This window comes from Melopsittacus undulatus, chromosome 1 (genome assembly GCF_012275295.1).
Source record: "Melopsittacus undulatus isolate bMelUnd1 chromosome 1, bMelUnd1.mat.Z, whole genome shotgun sequence".
Classification (NCBI taxonomy): domain Eukaryota; kingdom Metazoa; phylum Chordata; class Aves; order Psittaciformes; family Psittaculidae; genus Melopsittacus; species Melopsittacus undulatus.
Window position 1 is genome coordinate 22,871,516 of NC_047527.1, and position 22,176 is coordinate 22,893,691.

Below are 22,176 nucleotides of genomic sequence, written 5' to 3' on the forward strand. Positions count from 1 at the left end.
ATTTTAATAATTGCTGGCAAGGAGCTCTAAATCCTTACTCCACCAAATAACTCCAGCCAACATTAGTCTATTCACCTAGGCCTTTTTCAAAGAAAACTGTGAATGAGGGAATTAATTTGTAGACTGATGTTTAGAAAGACAAAGCTGTTAACTGATTCAGACTTAATTTCTTAAAAAAAAAAAAATCAAGTCTAGTCAAGTAGACTCCTCAATCAAGAATAATTACATTTTTATTGGTACATGATCATTTCAGGGTAATTCTACCAACTGGCATGTATTTGTATCATGCTGCTACTAAACTACAGGGAATTATTGTAAACTTGTGCTCAAGCTGCACAACTCAAGAACGGCTGGAAGCTTAAAATTATCATTAAAAAATCCCAACAAAACACCAAACCAAATCAAACCAACCCACACCATCCCAGTCGAATCAAACATCTTCCTTCCCTCACCCCTCCAGCATACAAGTTTTCAGACTGTTTAAACAACATTCATAAACCATACCATTAAGAAGCCTAGCACATTCCATACAAAAATAATATCGTTTTTTAAGGAACCAAAATATCTCAATTTTATTAAGAGAAAATGTATGCTGACCCATCACCAGCAATTTGCATCTGAAAAGCTCATTAACTTTCAAGAACAGGTTTTTTTTCCTCTCAGACTAGAGACTGATACACTTCCCTATTTAAGAGTGCCAGTTGCCATAATTCAGGATTATATAGCTGGGCTATATTTAATTTGCATTTTATTTAAGCATAGAGCTTTTCCATCACAGTAAGTGCCTTTCTGCGCTATGTAGCTCTGTTCCACTGCAGCCACACATATTCAGACACAAGGAATTGGGAAAAGCCACTGGCTATACACCCTTGTCCAGATTGCATGCAGTCACATGTGAAAGTGCACTAGAAAGTTCCTATCCACCTGAACAGAAGATTTCTAAAAGGAGAAGAATGATTTCCTGTGTATTGTTCTATTATCTGCTGCTTTGAGATGAACAATACACTTTAGAGATAAATAAGATCATGATAACGGAACTGTTACTGTTAAGAATCCTTAGCAGTGTAGACATCAAAGTAATACTGGTTATGCATTAGTTATTTTCATTAATAATGTTACAAAGATCTTAATTATTTCATAATCTTCAAGACATTGTTGGGTCTCAGAATCACCACAAATCTGACACACAGCAGAAAGGCTGCAAAGGACAAAACAGGCGTTCTTTGGTATTTTTGGCATTCTACTGCATTGCGATGATAATTAAACCTCAATAGTAAGTCTTGCAAATCTGTACTGTAAAGATGCCGGAGTTCTTAACAAAACGAGCCCTTTTTTATCTGCTGGCTGGTTGTGCAACATATAAACTAACCCTGTCAAGCTAACAAAACCCAGGGCTTCTCCACAGCCTGCAGCCAATGAAAAATCCCCTCGAGTAACATATCCCAATAGAGTTCTGGAGCAGTGGGAAGTAACATCTGGGAGAGCATCTGACCAAAGACCAAGAATGAGGTCTTCATGCTCCTCAGCTGTTTCTTCTTCTGGAACACTTGGAGGGTCACCTTCTAGAGTCTTTATGTTACCCTTTTTTTTCTTCTTCTTCTCCTCTTTTAATTTCTGTACCTTCTGCTTGAATATATCATGATGTTTGGGTTCTTGAGGACCACAGAAGAGTTTGTCTTTGCTTAGATGCAGTAAGTCATCTTCTGTTGGGATGCAAATCATGGCATGTAATTCAGGGCTCCCTTTTCTCAAGAGAGACAAGTTGACCCACACTAGAGCCCTTGGATATGTCATCAAGATTGGCAAAAAGACATCTTCAGTCATTTCCTTCTGTCCTAGTCGAGATACAAGGCGGATTCGCCGATCTTTTCCAGCAGTGGGATAGCACCAGGCTGATAACTGCATTAGTAGTTTTTCACTCCTATTACAAATTTTTAAGAACATCAAGGATAGTTATTAACAAGTAGTACAACAGAAACACAGTGCCCCACATATTTGCAAGAGCATGATTAGAAAAAGCCATGGGACTTCCTGTAACTTTCCAAGGTAGTATTTGTATCCCTCTTAGCACATAAAAACATGGGTGAGTGGAATTCCAGTGTGAACGTATTTCTTCAGAAGGACACATTACTTGTGAAAACCTGCAAAACTTGTTAAATCACAAATGCTCTAAAACCTTTAGTGGCATTAATGCAGTCCAGAGCTACTAAAGTTTTCTTCCCCTGATAACTAAACAAAAAGGAAAAACTTGCATTCAGGCACTTTCCAAACACTGTTGCTGCCCTCATGCGTTGCACTGGAATGCAGGAGATTGTTTTCTTTATAGACCTTATGAAGTAGTGCAAAAAACACCTCTGATGATGTATTAAAAAACCAAATACAAGCTGATTTACACTTGCTGATTTAGCAAAGTTTTAAAATCACAAACATGAGCTTCTAAAAGCTCCATCCCCCAGGAAGAAAGACAGAATACACCAACTCCAAGAACACATTAAACTCAAGTGTTAAATTTAAGAAAATTTAAGAAACTTACTTCATCAAGTCACCAAGTTTGCAGGGAAAAGCCAGAAAAGGACTTCTACTCAACTGCAAATTCTGATCCACAATGAAACTATATAATCTTCTCACTGTATCTGGATCAAATAATTCTCTCATCTTAATAATCAAGGCTGAATTAATCTTTTCCCCCAGTTCAGTAATTCCCCATAAAATAATACCACCTCACACGTGTGCATCATTTTGACATACCTGAGAACAATAAAATCGCTTCTTGCCATCGTTTCATCTCTCTCACCGATGTCTTGGGTGCCTGTAACATCCTCTGTCTTCAAGATACCTTCAGAGCTTGTTATTTCCATAGTCTCCTCTACTTCACTAGTCTCAGGGGAAGCTTCCTTCATCTTTTCTGCTTTGGGGTCACAAAAGCTATGACCTTTAATTGCACAGTGCTCAGAGTGTGGGGAAGAAGAATGTACAAATTCTCCTGATGCTTTCATTCTTTCTTCCCAGTTCTTTGTCAGCTGCCCCCAAGGAATGATGAAAGGAGACAGAGTACCCAGCTTGATATAATTTGGCCTTTTTGCAGGTGGACGTCTAAATGATAAATAAAGTATGTAAGAATATTTGTTTCCTGGGCCCTTATTCAGTCCCTAGCACTACTTTATCCTGTGGTCTAATGATGTTTTGCGATTTCAAAAGCAAGTATTTAGAACAGAAAGTTAATTGTGCTTTCCTCTATGATCTCATTCAACAAGAATTTTAAAGTTATTCTTCTAGATAACACTGCTGTATTTCTGACACCATGTCCTTTCAGCCACACTGGGTATTTCTATCTACTGGGACTGACACCATCACCTTTTCCTCTAAAATTCTACTTCCCCTCCTAGCTGGAAGGAGAACCAACAACTGTTGGTGCAGAGGACACTTCCAGCCACCCCATACTTGTGATTAAGAGTTCTGCATTAATTGCAGTGAAAATCATAGAACAGTTAGGGGTAGAAAGGAAAATGAAGGCAAACTTCAGAATACCTGGTATTTAAGAAGTGGACACTGAAATATACCTCTTCACTCACTTTATTGTTTAGCACTTTGTACGTACTTTGATCTTCTGCCTTTGCCTTCTCCTATCTCCTCTCTCATTTGCTGCTAAGGAAGCCTGAAATAGCTTTGTTTATTTTATTGTTGCACAGCCTTGTTATAGCCTTAGAATTGAGCATATCTCTGGGAAGAGAAGGTTTTAGTTAATTTATATGCCCTGTTTAGCAGAGCTTTTGTGTTAAATACATCTAGGTTTCTTTTCTTTTTTTATACTACTAGGATTTAAAATGCTAGTGAAAGATCTCAGTAAACTCTTAATGTTTATTGAGATATAATTAAGGAGCATTTTAAGTAGTATTCTTTTTTGTTACTATTATTTCATTCTTGCAATCAATTTTTAAGTCAATATTACCGTTTGAATTTTTCAAGAAGACTGGTTTCCAGTTCTTTGGCAAACTGCATTCCTGCTTGGCAGTCTGGGAAATCATTTGGAGTGTGAGGTGTTCTTTGATATTCGGAATGCTTTAAAGCCTCTTGCAAGCCACCAACTCGTACACCTCTGTATATCTGTTATGAAAACCAAAACCAAAAAAACCTATGTTTGCACTGATTTCAGGTTCCTAACTGAAACAAAACATTAATGCTCCAGAGCTACTGCCTTAGAAAATGGAAAGTCTGTCACTTTAGCTTAAAAAAAATAAACTTAAGTATAGTTTTCACAGTTCTAGATGCCAATTTCAACAAAAATGTTAGTCATGATCTTTAAATTTAATTCTGAAAGACTATCAACAAAACCAAAGAGAATTTCACAGGTTCTGATCTTGCATGTTGCCAGGAATGTCATATTACTTTGACATAGTCACTGCCCAATTTCTTTTAACTGTACAATAGGTATCACTGCTATTGATCCTCTGCACATTTAAAAGCATAAATTTAACTGCAGAAAGACATTAAAACTTCCATCCAAACATTCAAAGCAGGATGCTCCAAACAGCATCAGAGGAACATATTCACTCTTAACTCAAACTTTGTGTTTTACGCTTTCTCACAAATCAAGTTGTTGACAGATTGGTGGAGATAGCCAAGCCAGAAATAGATTACCAGCAGGCACCAAACAATTTCTCTTTAGAGGCATATGCCTGTAGAAACATAAAACCAAACAGCTATAGCATCAGACTTCTCTCCTTAGTCCCCACTCTGATTTGCTGCTTTAGATTGCCATGTGGGCACAGTTATACCAAACAGAATATATGGAAAGCTACTGTTTATTTTACCAAGCTTCTGACATCAACCAGTTCATACACCCTTTCTTTGTATTTCTTTCTTTTGCAATGCAAAAGTATACTCTCTAAGATCAATTATTTTGAAGCAAACTATGTAATTTCTCATATTTACTTGCAAGTTGCAAAGTCACTTACGAAAGGAATCCAGAAAGCCATGCCCCAGCCCTTTGGGAGATAGATATCCCAGCCACTTCCCCATCCTGGTCGATCTTCTCCAGCCATTTTCCCTGGCTGCTGCACCAAGAGTATGGGAATCTTAGATTCACAAGGACCCAAATCAAGGTGCGATCCAGGTACCAGTAATTGAGCTCTCATATGGTTTAAATCCTGAGAAGGAGGAGACATTTCCTGTAAGTTAGTAACCATTTCCCCCTCTTCCATATAGCCTTCCAAGACACAGGAGGTAAGCTTGTAAGTAGGAAAAATATGCTAGTAATATGCTACATATTCAAACTGACCTTCATCAAGGCATAAAAAAATGTTCTTAAAAAAAGTATTAAGCACTCTTTTTTCCCCTTCTTATTTCCATAGACTTTGATGAAGCGCAGGTACTGAAACTCGGAGCAAAAATGCACAGCACAGATGAAGGAAGACAAACAAGTATTTCATCTTGGTATTTACAGATTGGTGCACAAGACTAAACTGAACAGGTGCTTTCAGACAGTCTGTCAGTATGTGGAGCAAATCTGAACTACATCCAGGGAGATGGAAAGAACATTTGGTCACAAAACAGCTTCACATAAAGCATGCTGGCACCAAGACATTGCCAATCACCAGTTGTTCTATTTCATTGTATCCCATTAAGAAGGCATTTATAAAAAAAAAAAGGGAGACCATCAGACTGCTGCTTTAAATGTCCTTGTGCATCAGCTGTTTCATACAGTTAATACTTCATTTCACGACAGCACAAACAACACTGCCATATACAAAAAGATTGTGGTAGTAACTGTTATGCACTAGTGTAGTATTTTGTAAGCACTCTGCTTTTTTTACACTATGTCAGCCAGTTTGAAAGAGCACAAGACTTATTTTTATAAAGAGATTTAGGGAGATGTTTCTGTCATATAAATATTGTTTCTTCTTGATTACAATGGTGCCAAAAATTTATCACCTCTTGTGACTAAATCATCTTTTTACCCATACATTTTATGGGTTACTCCTCCATTGTCAAAAGAAATGTCAAGATACGAGATTTCAAAGCTGTAACAGCATATTTAAAGCTCTCTGCAAATCACAGGTTATTGCTCAAAACACCCACAGCATAGTGTGGTGCAGTTCAGAACCAGAGGGATTTATTTCCTTCCAAATTCAGTGATTCATTTGTCAGGAGAATCATCCTGGCTATGACTGAGGAATGAATGGCCAGAGACTCTGTGCCACTTCATCCCTTTTATCTGCTGCACATGAGTCAAGGTGATGTAGGAAAATCCAATTCCAAACCCTTCTGATAAATACACAACTATTTAGTCCTGTAGATAACTAAATGAAGCTTTCTTTTAACTGAATCAGAAACAATGGTTCTGCAAGAACACCACACAAAGACTACAGAACTTCCAAGAACTTCAAAGACTTCAACACAGCAGATGGATACTATGACATTAGTGAACTACTACTCTTGGATTTACACAAGTTTCAAGAGTCTCACTCTATGGACTCACTGGACCATTAGCCATTTTCTCCATGGCAGTCCACCTTCTTAGTTACCTGCTCCGAGATTTTATTTTCGGTGACGTTCTTACAGATGTCCTGGTCCCAGATAAAGCTGTGAGCACACTCTACAGGTACACCCTCCAGGTACAGCTGCCTAACTTTATCATTATCTACAAAAGAAGAGAACCTTCAAACAAAATTCAAACAATTTTCATGGCTTAAGTATCAAATTACCAAACCCACTTCACTATCATAAGTGCAATGAGCAGACAACTAAAGAAAGAGACTATTAAATGCTGAACAAGCATTACTGCTTTCAGACTATCTCATTATCACATTTGTCCAAATACAAAATAAGAAATAAACAGTTGTTAGAAGCATTAACGTAGCATTCTCTTACAGATATTTCTTATTACAAATGATACCACCTTTGGCAATGTAAATTAAACCTTTGTCATGCCACCTTTAATATTCTGGAATTTGATCTTTCAGGCAGAGTGTGAAGCTTAACAGGTTTGCTGAAAATCAGAAACAGCAACATTGCAAAGCCTGAAACATGTCCACCTAAGTAAATTTACAAGAGAAGCAAGGATTACCTTTAAGAAATGTACATACAGGAAATATTTTTAGGAGTATGACTAGTATGCAAATACTTATTTAGCACTAGCTTCCCACTCAGGATCTTTTCAGGATCTGCATGTTGAGGAAGGGATTATCCTTTGCTTATGTCAATGCAGACCAACAGCTGTGTGTGTTACTGAAGATGGATAACACTCTTAGCTTTAAAACTGATAGGCTATCTAATATTTAAAACAATCTCTTCTTCAGCTTCACAATCCAACCAAAGCAGAGAGAATGTATACCGCCATTTAGTGACCTATGGATCAAAAGCCTTCAGTATACCGTATGTAATGCATGCTGATCCATATTTTAAGTAATTCTTACCAATAAAAAATACAAGCCTAGTCATAGTTCTGTGATAGAAACTTACAGGGACTGCTGCTTATTTTGTCATCTAGAAAGTCTTACATATTAAAAGAACATAATGTGTTGGGGTTTGTTTTGGTTTCTAACATCACCTTAAGCAGTCTTTCAAAAGACAATTCAACTGATCTTTCCAGTTAATGCTGATAAAGACTTTGAGGGCTCTTGATACAACAGGTATTGCCAAACATAATTGCAATGTTTATTTAAAATCTATAATCTTTACGATGTCCCCATTACTAGGAGCTGCAAAATCCTTCAAAAGAAATAGTAAATATGGCAGCACTACTGATAGTTTGATGGTATTATTAAGCTAATACTTGCTACACAATCTTGCTGACAAGTTACATATACATGAGAGGAAGAAATACTAAAGAAATGACCAGATTGGGGTGGTACTCCTTCAAATTAAGAATAATACAACTAAAAAGAAAATCCTTGCCAATTCCCTGCCAATAAGCAGAGAATAAGAATTCCTTCTCAGACCAAGAATTAAGGACAGGAACCTGAGCAAGAATCTACAACAGCTCAACACTCCTAGAGGCAAGGCACATTCTGTCTGAAGATACAGCAAATATCAATGCCTCAAAGGAAGAAGACAGAAATAAAATGATATGTAGTGGTGCTGGAGAACTCTTCTGGACTCTAAGATAACCAATGGGGAAAATTACAGACTTACAGCTAACATAAGGTGACTTTTTCACTTTCTGTTCAGAAAGCCTTTGTGAACCCGAATCTCTTTATGTTAAATTATTTAAACACGTTCTAGTTTCTTCAACTGTAAATTATTCACTGTAACTTTCTCCGCTATTTTTTTTCCTTTAACTACTTCTTTCTGTTACAACAGTTCAGTTAGTCAATCCTTGACATATTCTTGGGAGTTCTTTACAATTCCTATACTCTATAATGGCACCATTTTTTTCCACTTTAGGAAGCTCTTTTAAGTCAGCCTCCTTCCATCACCACAGTCCACCTAATATCCTATCTTAAAATACCCTTCTCTTACTATGTTCTTTCTCCTCAATCCCCTTTGAAATTTAATCTCTCTACCAAGTATACTATAATTCAAATAATAATTTGAAATCCTCACACGAGTTCTCTTATTTCTTACCTCTCTCCTGTTTTCTTCAGTCCACATTTTAAGGTTGCTGTAGGGAAACAGTAGTAGGGAAATAACCCTACTGATGAATAAGTGTAGGAAATCAGCAGTTGCATTACTAAGTACACAAAGCTCAGTGACAATCAGCATGTTATGTACTTCTGCTGGTGTCACTGGTTGTTGCTTAGACAGCCAGAGAGATGAAGGCTTTGTTCTTTTTCAAGCTGTTGTTCCGATTTCTGTAGCTGGATATCTCAACAGTCTTAGAAGACAAGCCTTAGAGTGAGATTTCTTCTGTTTGAATTGTTTCCTTCCCTCTATGAGGGAATAGCAGGAAAAGCAAAAACATAAGCACTGCTAGGGAGCAGTTTCAGAGCCATATATATATAGGGGTGCATAGTACCAGGACAACTGATGCCACATACCTAAACTTCTGCAAGAGGTGTATTTGTATTCTGTGTCTGCAGAAAGAACTTCACCTAACTCATCTTTCATGATGCATTCTCCTTCTATGCATCTCATTCACTGACTGTTTAAAAGCTCTGCCATACTCCATGTTGAGCAGTATTTAAGGCAGTGGAATTTGCATTCTCAGCAGAAGACAATAAAAGCATATAAAAATATCAGAAGTGTTCTTTAAAATGGAGGAAAGAACAGCACTAATTTGCAGTCATGTAAGCGCTGACTGCTTACCCAAAGTCTTGACTTCCAGAAGGCATAAACCTGCTGAGAAGGCAGTGAAAAGTGATTTATTCACAAACTTTCTTTCCCTCAGCCTGAAGAAATGAGGACAGTTCCTTGGTTAAATCCTGTCAACACATATCTGTAACACACAGCCTGCACATATACATATGCATTCAGGAGTCTGAGTAACTGAAAAGGGGGGGGAGGGGGGAGAGATAGGAGATGATAGATGTGTATCAGCTCATAGACTGCATGTATGACAATTGACAAGCAAAGAAGATGGCTAAACTACTCACTCATTTGATAAATAATGCATCTTTAAATTACTAAAATTTTCCTAAGAAAATCAGTTAGCTCTTATATACAATATAAAAGAAGAAGAGACGCTAAAGGTCATACAGAATCTGCTAATATATGCAGTGCCATTTTAATCTTACTAATACAAACCATAATAGCATTTGAATGTCCAGGAAGCAAAAAGGGAAAGAAAGTGTGGAATACAGCAACAGCTCCTTTTTATTAGTCAATCAACATGACACATCACTAAGACAAATGAATGATTACTAAAATGCCTTAAATAAGGATCAGCTCATAATATTACCACATCCAAGCAAGCTTACATCAAAGCCTAGGCTCAGAAAGTTTACGTAGTTCTAAGGCTCGTAAAAAGATTTATTCTGACAGAAGGGCCAAATCAAAACCATCCAAATGAATTAGAGATCTTACAGAAGTCTGCCTTTTTTTAGGGTGGGGTTACTGTGGAAGTGTGGGTAACACTATTGCTGTACTGATGCATGCTATGTGCTATGATTAAATCCCTTCCTTTTTTGGTTAAACAAACTGCCATTCAATAATTTGAAGAGGAGGATGGTATCTGCTCCTGGGTTACTCTTGGCAAAGGAACTAGTAGAAAGAGGGGACACAACTGATTGGAAAAATGCTGGCAAAAATGCTAAATCAAACCAGAATAACCTTTGGGAGTATGTTGCTTTTGATGAAATTCATGCTGGATACTTCAATAATCTCACTCCAAGGGTGGCTAGTAAAAGGGCCTTGGGGAAGTAATTAAAAATTCACTTCTCTGCTTTTACTTGAACAAGGAGGCCCACTAAGGCAGAGATAATAGCTGCCATACTCAACTACAAAATCAGGTTAGGATCAACAGTCTTTGGAGAGTAACAATAGCCTCTCTTTCCAACTAACACCTAGGAATACTTTGTGAGGAAGACAGGAGAGTGGCAGTTAGACTTCAGTCCTGAGTTTCTCACACAGGAGAGATGAACTGCCATGCCATAGGGTTTCCTCACTGCACATGTAGTAAGAATGCAGGAGATCATGAATGCTCCTGTAACATTTCCAACATAACATTAGGAAGTCACTCAGCAGCCATTTTCCCTGCTGAACCATCAGTTCCTCTATTCTCTCCTGAACTGCTTCCTGTAAGAAGCCTGCCCCCTCTCCTTTTCTACTCACTACTATATGATCTCCTTTTGATTTTCTGCTAGAAGACAGCTGTATTGCCTGTCTTCTTTCATCCTTGTGCCTACTAAACTTGCATAGTAGTGTGCAACAACAACTTCTTTAGCAGAACCTAAATTACAAGGTATCATGCGGTTTACCTTTCCTTGCTAGCTGAACAAAAACGTTCTTCCTTCTCCCGAATACAAATCGGAGAGGGCAGATGCAGTTTTAAGTTCAGGATGAAACAAACAAACAAAACCCAAAAACCACTCAGAAAGAAACCAGAAAGCAACACCAGCTTTTCTGAATGTTTGTGATTTAGAAGATTTTTTTTAAGCAAAGGATAACCCCAAGCAGAAAGATCTTGAAGGTGGCCATCATACATCACTACCTCTTTACCACAGCCCTGCTTCTTGAGGGACAACCAGCTGATAGTGGGAGAATTATTACTATGAGACATCTCCAACGCCTAGAAGCCTTCTGCAGGTCTTGCCTTCTTGAACACATCTTCACAGACACGACAAGTAGAATGAAAGGAGACAAATTGCTTCTTGTAGTTGCCAACTCCTCTACCAACTCAAACCAGTATCTGTAAAGTGCTATATAGCTCACCTTACTTCTCAGCAGGAAGGAAGCGAAGCAGAGGTCGTGTATGCTGCATCATTTCCAACAGAACATTAATGATGAGAAAGTTAGCTGAGCACAACTAATTAACAGGATAAAGACTGTTCTTGATACAGAGGGTAGAATAGGAGGATAAAAGAATTTCAAACTGACAGAGCTGTCCAGAGAGCTAAAAGACAGAAACTGAAACAGGTGTTCAACCTGATTTAAGTGAAAGGAAAAGCCAGATTATTATTGTGTCCTGCAAACACACCACCAAGGAAATGAAGTATTTTCAAGTCTCTTAAACCTTCAGCTTGTCCTGTTTCTTACTGCTTGTTAAATGGTTACCATGTTTCTCCTTTTACATGACACAGTCTGTGTTCAGTCAATCTAATTGTAAATGCCTATACAGCACTGTACACAAACTACACTGTATATGTTCTTGCACATTTTTCAAGGACATTCACATCTAACTGAATTTGAATTTTGCACTGGAATACTGTGTAAGTCAGTACTGAAATTAAAGTTCCAGAAGTCATGACTGCATCTTTCATTTTTTTTTAACATAACCAGCATTGTGGCCATTTGAAATGATAATCTTGCAATGGCTTTTTTTTGTTTTCCCCAGTAAAATTGCAACTTTTATCATTGTAGGACTATAAACTAGAAACAGTAGATATATTCTTGGAGAGATAAACAGCATCAGGAAGACTAAACATCAAACAAAAACTTACTAAGTAGCTTTTAGCACCTGGATGGCCTTGCCAGGATTCGAACCTGGATCATCTGTATGGTCAGACAGAGGCTTCCACTGAGCACAAGACCAGCTTTGGTGCATATCCCTCCCTCACAGTTGCTGTTCTAAAACCTATGCAACTTTCAAGCTGTTTCTGTTCAGCCAGAGGCTTTGGAAAGGGGAAGGAAACATTCTGAAACCCAGTGTTAGAGGAAAGCAGCAAGAGACAATCAATCAGTAGAAGATGACAGTCAATGAAAATGAAGTATATAGAGAAACTGCACCTCTTGCCCTTGGCAGTTCCACCAGAAGCATAATATAAGCAACGTATTTTACCTTGGTATTTTTCAAAGTCTGGCATAGCTTTTGTCTTCTTTTTTGGCATATTGACTCGAGGATCTCCAACAGTGAGGCCCAGTATTGTACCTGGTGGCAGCTGTGATGGTGAACTTATCCCTTTAAAAATACATAGATGAACATTGCCATAAAACCACCAATTAAGTTCTGATCTTTTTCTGCACTATTATTTTGTGCATTTTCACCTGCAGGGATGTGAAACCATTGTAAGCCAGAGAAGCAATGCAGAGTACTCACTCAATTTAACATGCTTTTTAAACTCACCAATGCTTGTTAAATGTCCAACAGCAGCGTAAGACTTACTTTGCAATTATTTATGCTTAACATAGAAATCAGATCACTCTCATACAACTTACAGACTCAATTTATCCTTTGCATTTGGCACATCTCTTAAAGAACAACCAACTTTTGTTTTACATTTATCTTCCAGCTAAAGGAAATTCAAAACCAGTTTTTTTTAAGTATTACCTCATCTCTGCTTAACTACATTGGATAGCTCGAGTATATAGTATGAGATCCACCGAAGCCAGTTGCTTACCTTCTTCAGTGCTAGAAAGTGACGTGTTAACTTTATTATACTTCATAACTCAGTCAAATATACAGTTGTTCATTATAAAAGAAATATATAAAGCAAGGTGTAATACTTTCACTTTGGGTAGGAGCCTACCACTTTATCTGGTGGAGGTATTATACAACTTTGTGTCTTAATTTGGTGTGTATGGGGAGACAGAGTATATGTCAGACTATACCCCATCAACAATCTCAAATCTAAATTCACAAACAAACAAGATTCTATTACCTATTCATCTACTAAGTTTTATCTAATTTTATCCATTAAGTTTATCTATTATAAGTTTGGATTACACAGCAGATTAAAATTCCCATACAAAAACTTAGTGTAACATTTCCCAAATCTTTGATGTGCGACAGTAATTACCTATGTCCATGCTCAATGGCATCACTCTCTTGATCAAGAAAAAAATATGCATTTCCAAACTGATGTCCAGTTTGACATGACTGTTTTGACCCTCAGAGTTTAAGACTCTCCCCATCCTCCCACAGCACCCAAATGCCCAAATACCTTCTAATAGCTCAAAGATAGCACTTTGACACTGATGAAGAGATACTTTTTCAGAGTCCTTGCAGTTTTCTACCCACCAGTTATTCAGTTCTGTTTCTGAATCTGCCATTTCCTGGAAAACAACACATCTAATTAAAGTCAAGTAGTTATTCAGTATTTTCTATCAGTATGAATTCACTCTCAGTTTGCCTTAACCACTATTGCTGTTTTCTTCCTCTGCAAGTTTCAAACCAAAATCTTTTTTTTTTTTATGCAGCTGATTCCTATACTCCATTTTACAGTATTCCTCAATAAGCTGCTCAGTTTAACCTGTGCTCCAAAAAATAAACAAAGCAATCCACAATGCTTTCTAATTCTGTTTTTTAATTCTTACAGAAAGCCAGAGATTTCATAGCCTCATCATGTTAGCTGCAAGAAACAAAAAGCCCCATTAAAACCACAGTGATGCTATGTGACAAGAAGTGAACAAAATACTAAATCCTGGTGAAACTGCATATTTGACTGAAAACACAAATGTTTTATATACCTTACATCTTTTGCTTTTTAGCTCTAGGTGCTCATTCTTGAGAAACATGACCTATGGTCTGTCATAGAGAATATGAATTATTATGGACCTCTCCGCAGAATACATCACTACAGCAGAAACTACATGGTCTACTCAACAGAACCATTGCTTCTATTTTCTCCTACCCCCACTTAAAAAGCAGATAGGAGTTCCTCCTGAGATCAGTGTTAGTCAACAGGCTCAGTATAGAGAAGTTAAGAGTAGAAACAAATAGGTTAACCTTTATAATCAAGTAAGGCTGGTAGTTTATGATTCTTTCTAGCAAAACCAAGCTTGCACATTCTAGAAACCATATCAAAATCACAGTAACATCCAGATGGCTGATTTTCTTACTGTTTGTAGAGAAGCAGCTTTCAAGGTCTCTGTAAGGACAGAGTGTGACAATGGACCAATCAGTCTATATCTGAGAATCTCCATGCTTCTATCACTAAAACAGAGGAAAATTTCAAATTAATGTACAATTGTACAACACACATTTTTTCCCCAGTACTGTTAAGCCAGAATTCAGCTATATTAAAAGGTTATGGGTCACAGTTTCTAACTTCTACTATGAACAAACCTGATCACAACACCAGTAGTCTGTGAAATCCAAGTGTAGGACTGGAACGGGTCTCTAGTGCCGTCACCAATTATTTTTTTCACTGGCACAGCTTTTTCTCCTTCTTTATCCTCCTTCTTTCTTTTCTTGCCAACACTCAGAACAACATCCATTTGTTTTTCCTCTTGAACTGATGTTGTAGCAGGCTCAGGAATATAGGTTTCTTCAGGCTCCAAACACTGAAAAATTGCTTTTAACTCTCCCAGTATGTGCTTAAGAAAAATGAAAACTTTGGGTTAGGATGTTAAGCAGTGCATTGCAAAGCTTAAGCACAGTTTTTACAATTACACTCTACAATTTTCCTATATGGATTTAATGGAATAAACTTCATTCTGCTGAAGTCTAGGTTTTGCTACCAAAAGCTGAAAGCAATACTGAATGTTCCTAAGAATTTATTTTCACTCACTATAAGAAAACTTGCCAGTGCACAAAATTTTACCTTTTTTATTTTTATCTTTTTAAAGATCATAACTTAAGTATCAGATTATGATTTTCTGTGATGAGACTAAACTTAGCCTGTTGGGGGTGCCAGTGGGAAGGAGATGAATCAAGCAACATCATATTGCAAATATATCCCAAAACAAGTGGCACTAGAAAACTCTTAACAAGCTCAAACGTTAAAAAAACCTCAAATGCTTCTATACAAACTTTGTAAAAACAAACTGCAGAACACAAATATGATTACAACAGAAACAATCTTCCAACTTTTAATTCCTAAAGCAGTGTATTATATAGAATCACAGAATAGTTAGGGTTGGAAAGGACCTTAAGATCATCTAGTTCCAACCCCCCTGCCATGGGCAGGAACACCTCACACTAAACCATGTTCCCAAGGCTCTGTCCAGCCTGGCCTTGAACACTGCCACCAAACCGCTCAGGCAGGATTTCCCCTTAGTGAAGCCATGCTGGCTGTCACCAACCACCTTGTTTTTCATGTGCTCTAGCATGCCTTCCAGAAGAATCTGCTCCAAGATTTTGCCAGGCACAGAGGTGAGACTGACTGGTCTGTAGTTCCCTGGGTCATCTATTTTCCCTTCTTGAAATGGGGGTTATATTTCCCTTTTTCCAGTTTTGGAAACTTCACCTGAGTGCCATGAGTTTTCAAATATGATGGACAGTGGCTTAGCAACTTCATTTGCCAGCTCTTTCAGGACCTACAGATGGATTTCATCAGGTCCTACGGACCTGTGTACGTTCAGTTCTTAAGATGGTCTCAAACCAGATCTTCTGCACTTTCAGAAGGTATCTTCAGCATTCAAAATGTACAATACATAAAGAAATCAGAAACAAAAAAATACCTGTTTAAGAGTTGGATGCATCCAGATCCACAATTGTCTGTTTTCTGACCCATCCCTGGGTTTCCAAATAAATGTAACAGGACCGAGCATATCCTCAGGATAGCGATCTGCTCGGTAAAGATTCACAGAACCCTCAAATCTTCCAGACAGACAATCTGCCTCTCCAAATGTTAACCCTAAAGAAGAAGATCCTTACATTTAAGCAAAATAATCTCATTTTTTAAAAAAATAAAAAATTGAAATTTAATCTGGGGTGTGGGCTAATCCTGCACCACAATTAGTTAAGCAACAAGCAACTGAAAATAAGAACATGCAGTCCTAGTCTGAGACATTTTAATTACGTTTTTCAACCAAAAAATCACAACTCGGTAACAACTCTATTACTACGATTGAGATTGTTGAGATATGAAAAAAAAGAAAAAGGATGGGTCATCCCTTAGTCTATTAAGAATCTTAACTTTATTTTGCACTATATAAGTTTTACCTGTGTCAATGCTACATATTTGAGCAAGTGGCTTCAGAATCTCATTCTCTTTACCAGTCAACTCCAAGCAACAATAATATGATAAATCCTGAAACAAAAGGATAGTGATCAAGTAAGAATAACTCTTGAAAGTGAGTCCAGCAATGAAGTACCAGACGCAGCTTCACCATTTATACTGAAGTAGTAATCATTCATTCTCTAAAATTTGTGTCAGAGAGATTGGTTTGGTTTTTGTTGGTTTGTTTCTTTTTTTATTTTTTTTTATTTATTTACTTCAAATTGTTAATTATAGGAAATCTGCCAAACATTTCTTGTTTGAGGGCCAACCTGCCTTTCAAACCAACAGACCAAAAAGGACATGGAACAAAGCATCTGTCTTCAATAGCATCCTGATCAGGAAGATGATGCAGGGATTCACATAATCTCTTAGCCCCTTGAGAAGACTGAAGATGTAGTATTTCAGCTGTAGTTACTTTAAGACTCTTCCAAAGGTTCATGTTACTCTCGCTCTGATACTCTGGCCTTTCATTACTATTATGAAATCACTAATTTCATACTTAGCAGTTATAAACAGCTGACACAACAGTACTTCAAAGAGACAGAAATACTCATTGCAACTGAACAGTTGATTACTTCACCTTGTTAAAATAACAAAGAAAACAGATGTAAGGGTGGTACCTGAAGAAAGCAGTGTTTTGTCATGGCTCGGTAACAAGCCCTGTAGCACTTCTCCGTAGGGCTATTTCCTAAACAGTATCCCCATTTCTTTACCATGTGAAATCTCTTTGCATGCCAAATGTGTGTTTCCAGCCAAATATTCTTTCTTTGCCTGCGATTAAACTCTGCTACCAAATTTATGTGGCGCCTTCTAGCTTTGCGGCATTTAGTCTTTGACTGTTCTTTTTTCTGATGTACAGCTTTCTCTGCCTGTTTTTAAAAGAGACAATATTGAAGTAAATCCCAAGAGGACAAACTTCTGCAGAGGAAAAAGGCTGACATATATAAAGATAGATGAAGCACTAGTATTAGGTTAAACTTTATTCTGATGATAGTTCTCCATAATTCTTAAGGCTACGAATTTGAAAATTCATGCACAATCCCCACCCACATAAGTGTATCAAGGTACCCATAAACCAAAATCCAGTTTCTGAATCATGAACAATTATCTTCAGGAACTTAAGGTGGAGTGGGTAAGGCTTCTAAAGAACTAATAAAAAAGTCAATGGAAGGCAAAAAAGAATGCAAATCAACCTTTATACACAGAAAATTTACCAAGCAAACTGACTTGATCACTTTAAGAAGTGCATAGAGATAGTAGCGATCAATGCCAAACATCAGACAGATCTTTTCACAATAAAATCCTACTCAATCTATTCTTTATACCTTTTTTTAAAAACACACAGGATAGCCATAGTGGTTAAGGAGCAAATAACTCCACAACAGCATTATGACACTGCCACAAAATGAGTTTCATGAGCAACCAGGAACAGTCAGTCTTAAGCTGCACACAGCCTGCCAACAACTCCAGTATACCTCCCATGTTTGAGCTATAACACATGAACCATCAGGCTTGTCATGAACAGGCCATTCTGGCTTGAGGCCATCAGGGTTGCAGGCTTCAGCTGTGGTGAGGTGAAAAGCACAGGTGTTTGCACTGGGACCAAGGTACTGTCTGAACAATCCCTCCTGCAGTGGGCCTTCTTGTAATCACTACTCTAATAACTTTTCAAGATATCCAATAATCACAAAGCCAAGTGGTTAGTGAGACCACCATCTAAAATGGAGGCATTCCTGCACTTTGAAGACAAATGTCAAAGCCTGATAATCTGTGTACCCACTAAATATACTTTATCAATTACCATAAAGCACACTTATACCTCTTTCTTGGCAATCTCTTGGAGCCGCCTGGGTAGGCGTTTAATATTGTGACTCATTGCTCGCCGTCGCATGTGCCTCGGGAGAGTCTGGAAAACCATAGAGTTTGAAGACTTCTGTGAAACTGCTTTCAACATGGCACTGATCTCAGCAGCACGAGCTTGAGCAAAAGTAGACACTAGAATGAAAAGAATGCGTCAGAGCACAACAAATGGCAAAAAAAAATCAAAAAAAGGGGACACTGTACATACAACACTGAATTCCAATAGAGTATTCCCAGTACATCAGTCTTCTTGAGACAGAAGTAAATACTGTATATGATTACTGAAGAAATTTTGATTCTTTAGATACTCTGAAACTTACAGATAGGATTAAACAAATATTTACACATGAATGAATCTGAAAGCTGTGGTATAGCTAACATGTCCTATTTGCATTAAGTACTTCTTTATTAAATTAGTGATTTTTTTCAGATAGAATTCAGAGAAATGGAAAAAAATGGAAAAGAGAAAGCAGTAATCACATTACAGACTGGTTTAAAATGATCAAATAAGAATCCAAAAGCTGGTCTTGTTTCATGCTTATGTAACTGTATCTATTATCAGAGCACCTCCACATGCTGAAAAGCTAGTATCTCCAAATAAACATTTTGTTAGATGGGAAGTTTTCTTTAACTCATATCATGGGCAAAATCAGTTTCACTGGCTACATTTAAAGCGACTGTTAGTACTCATTTTGCTGCAAAGAGAAACCAAAATGCATATCCTTCATTACAAGTGCAACTTTTCAACTCAGAAATCTGAAAGGACTCATTAAACAATGGCTGGTCATTCCTTCCAGTGCACACTCTTGAGAAAATTAAGAAAAACAGAAGAATGTAGCATAAGTTCTACTTTTGGTTTTGCACAAAAATAAAGACAGCAAATTTAATCACCAGCAAGTTGTTCTAGACACACAAATTATGACTTTTTTATTATATACAAACCTGTTATGTATCTTGGCATTTCCTCAGAAACGTTCTGGCGTCCTCCTTGCCATTCTCCTTTTCCTCTGCCTCTCTCTCCTCTATTTTGCCCTTTTGGAAAATACTGGTCTTTCCTGTAAGAAGGCCCAGATGATCGATTCAAAAATTTCTGCTGCTGATACTGGTGCTCAGAAAGAACATCTCCTGGAGGGTTTAAGAGATGAAGAGAGGTAACAGGAATGCAAAGCAGTTTAAGTAACTGGCAACTCCTCATAAGACGGCACTGCACTTTCCCCCCACTATACATATATATATATATGTACCAAAAATAGCCATCAGAAATCATAATTCTTTTTTTTATAGGAAGAAATAAAAATTTTGCACTGTCCTGCAGCAAGCCTGCAGTAGATTAAGTAACTTTTCCACAGTCCGAAAATGGTACCCAATCCTTTACCAGATACAACAGGAAAGACCTGACTAAAAATCAGTCTACATAACCTCAGTAGCAATTTTTATTATTGTCTAGTTAGGGTTTTAGTACCTAACCAGTAAAGTTAATATTTTGCCTCTTGTCCCTTGATTTCCACCCCCATCCCCCCAGTCCAATACATTCTTGTCTCACATATATTTATGTTACAGCAATAAATAAGGTAAGCATGATAGATATATGCTGGTACAATAAGCTACTTTTCTGGTAGACACATTTTAATTAATATTGACATTAAGTAACTAAAAGTTTACAGTAAGCTTCTAAAAGTACACACATACCTTTCAAGAGTGACAAGTACCTAACATTACTTCAAGTTTAAGAGGGCCTTGAAGTCCCTATTTAAAGACTAATTTATATTCAACCTATTCAGTTAAATCTTGGTTAGGATCTCTACTTTGACTTGAGATACGGTTCTCAGGCAGCTTGTGCTGGACAACTGGACTAAAAGGGGCCCAGACAGCCATTTCCACCACCCCACCCACTGCATCAAGACATAGGAACATGAGGCCATACTGTTCAGGGAGCTTCTCTAGCGAAAAACAACCTGTATATAAGAAGAAATGGGGTAAGAGATTTAAAAAAATAATTTTTCAGGTTGATCAGCTTCTTAAAAAAGTCTATACCATTGTCCTGTTGGCATGAGGAACAGCCAAGAGCAGATTCTCCTCCAGCAGCATTAATTGCTGGAGGTGAATGAACTTAAAATGGCAAAGAACCTCCTTTTTCCATTTCAAATAAGCACGAAGCTGAAGTTTTACATTCAGCAGCAATGCTGTTGCAGCCCCGATACAATCACACATCATGCAGAACTGCAGTAATTCAGATTAAACAAAAAAATGGAGTGGAAACAGAAGTTAGTTTTTATGTGGAGTAACTCCCTGAGCTGGGTTTTCCACATGGCTGAAAGCAGCACTGTCCAGACAGTGAAGGTAAGAAAGAGGGATTGCTGAAGCCAGCAAATCTGTGTAGAGCTACAGCCTATGTCAATTATGGGAGGGTAACTTGCAGCAAATAACTCATATTACAAACACACCATTATCAAGTTTCCCCAAGAATGAAGGAACTAAATATTTTAATCAGAAGATAGAGTATTTCAGAAGGCAGTGACTGATGTAATCTAGAGAAAAATTAAATTATTCCAGGTACTGTGTAGATCCACAGTTTCATAACTCCCATTTAGATTTTTTTTTCTCCTGATAACTAAGCTATCTTGGAAGTTATCTGCTACATATAAAGTTAGAAAAATGTGTTTAATCTGGCTGCACTCCTGTAATGATATTATAAAATCTTCTTCCATAATTTGCTGTGTCATTCTGTCTGCTTAGAAACTCTTCAGTCACCTAAATATACTGTGACACATTTTTATGCTCAACCACAAAGATGCTGTTCGTTAACTTCTGAAGGCCTCACAGTATCAGGCCCTACTCTTATGTGTGCTTTCTTTCACTGAAACATAGGAAATAAAAACATGAAGAGGAAGGGGTGCAGAAATCAAAAGTTCAACTGAAGCATGAAAGATGCAGGTGAAAACAAAGACGAAAAAAGCATGTGGCATACAGGTTGACAGGATCTTCAGATGCAGAGGTTACCTGTGTACAAAATGCTCCAGCAATGACCTAGCAACACTGCTATTTTAGGGGAATGCCCTGCTACCTCATGACAATACTATTCCACAGATACAGCAGCCACAAGCACCAAAAGGCGAATTGGTTGGGCACGCGGATCTGATGGAAAAGCAGCGCATTTATCGCAAGGGCAGCAGGCTAAACTGGCTCCTCCCGCGCCTCCCGGGTCTGACAAAGAGGAGGGAAGTTACTGAATGGGGTGTAGCACTGCATTCATTTTAAGGCTAGAAACTGCAATAGGCTGTAAGAGATTTGTCATGCAGCCAAACGGACGATAATGAGAAGCGCATATTAATGACATCTGCGGCAAAATCAGGGTCAAAGGAGTCAACGGCAGGGGACGAAACCCTGGGGCGCCCCCACACCGAGCACGCCTCGCCGGCCGCAGGCGACAGGGACACCAGGTCCTGAAAGAGGTGGCTAGGGAACATCCCCTCCGCGACCACCCACCCCGGCCGTACCTGGGGTCGGGCAAGCTCTGCTCCCGCCGCCGGGGAAGAGCCCCGGCTCTGCAGGAAGAGTGACGCTGGCAGGCTGGTTCCTCATCTTCTTGGCCCGCTTCTTCTCCTTCGCCCCAGACATCTCCAGCAGGACCCGGGGGGACGTGCTGGAGTCACACCAACACACCCCGCAGGGGGCCCTGAAGGCAACCGGTGGAGGGTACCGACCCTGTCCCTGACGGCAGGGAGGCGGGGAGGAGCAGACAGGAGGTGCAGCCGCAAGCGGAGTAACCACCGGCACCAACCGGCTACTCACAACGCGGCCTCCAAACACCACACACCTCCGCCACGCGCCGCAC

At 38.4% G+C, this 22,176-nt stretch overlaps 1 protein-coding gene across 1 annotated transcript; it reads right to left on the reverse strand.

The window, feature by feature from the left end:
* Positions 1-219: 219 nt before the first annotated feature.
* POP1 (POP1 homolog, ribonuclease P/MRP subunit) lies at positions 220-22,171 on the reverse strand. The gene is made up of 15 exons (XM_005150883.4): positions 21,839-22,171; positions 19,284-19,466; positions 18,301-18,476; positions 17,102-17,350; positions 16,424-16,511; positions 15,940-16,115; positions 14,603-14,853; positions 14,377-14,470; positions 13,479-13,590; positions 12,377-12,496; positions 6,525-6,640; positions 4,956-5,147; positions 3,950-4,104; positions 2,749-3,093; positions 220-1,921 (listed from the first exon to the last, which is right to left on the reverse strand). Exons 1-15 carry the CDS (start codon positions 21,957-21,959, stop codon positions 1,261-1,263), a joined length of 3,039 nt encoding a protein of 1,012 aa, XP_005150940.1. The 5' UTR covers positions 21,960-22,171; the 3' UTR covers positions 220-1,260.
* Between the last annotated feature and the right edge of the window lie 5 nt (positions 22,172-22,176).

What these genes read in the sequence shown, in the direction of transcription:
- POP1 (XM_005150883.4), bottom strand. Translation starts at nt 21,959, where the DNA reads ATGTCTGGGGCGAAGGAGAAGAAGCGGGCCAAGAAGATGAGGAACCAG. An exon ending in CAGAGCTTGCCCGACCCCAG is followed by an intron (nt 19,467 to 21,838) that starts GTACGGCCGGGG and finishes TAAACCCTCCAG; the next exon opens with GAGATGTTCTTTCTGAGCAC. An exon ending in AATGCCAAGATACATAACAG is followed by an intron (nt 18,477 to 19,283) that starts GTTTGTATATAA and finishes TTTTCATTCTAG; the next exon opens with TGTCTACTTTTGCTCAAGCT.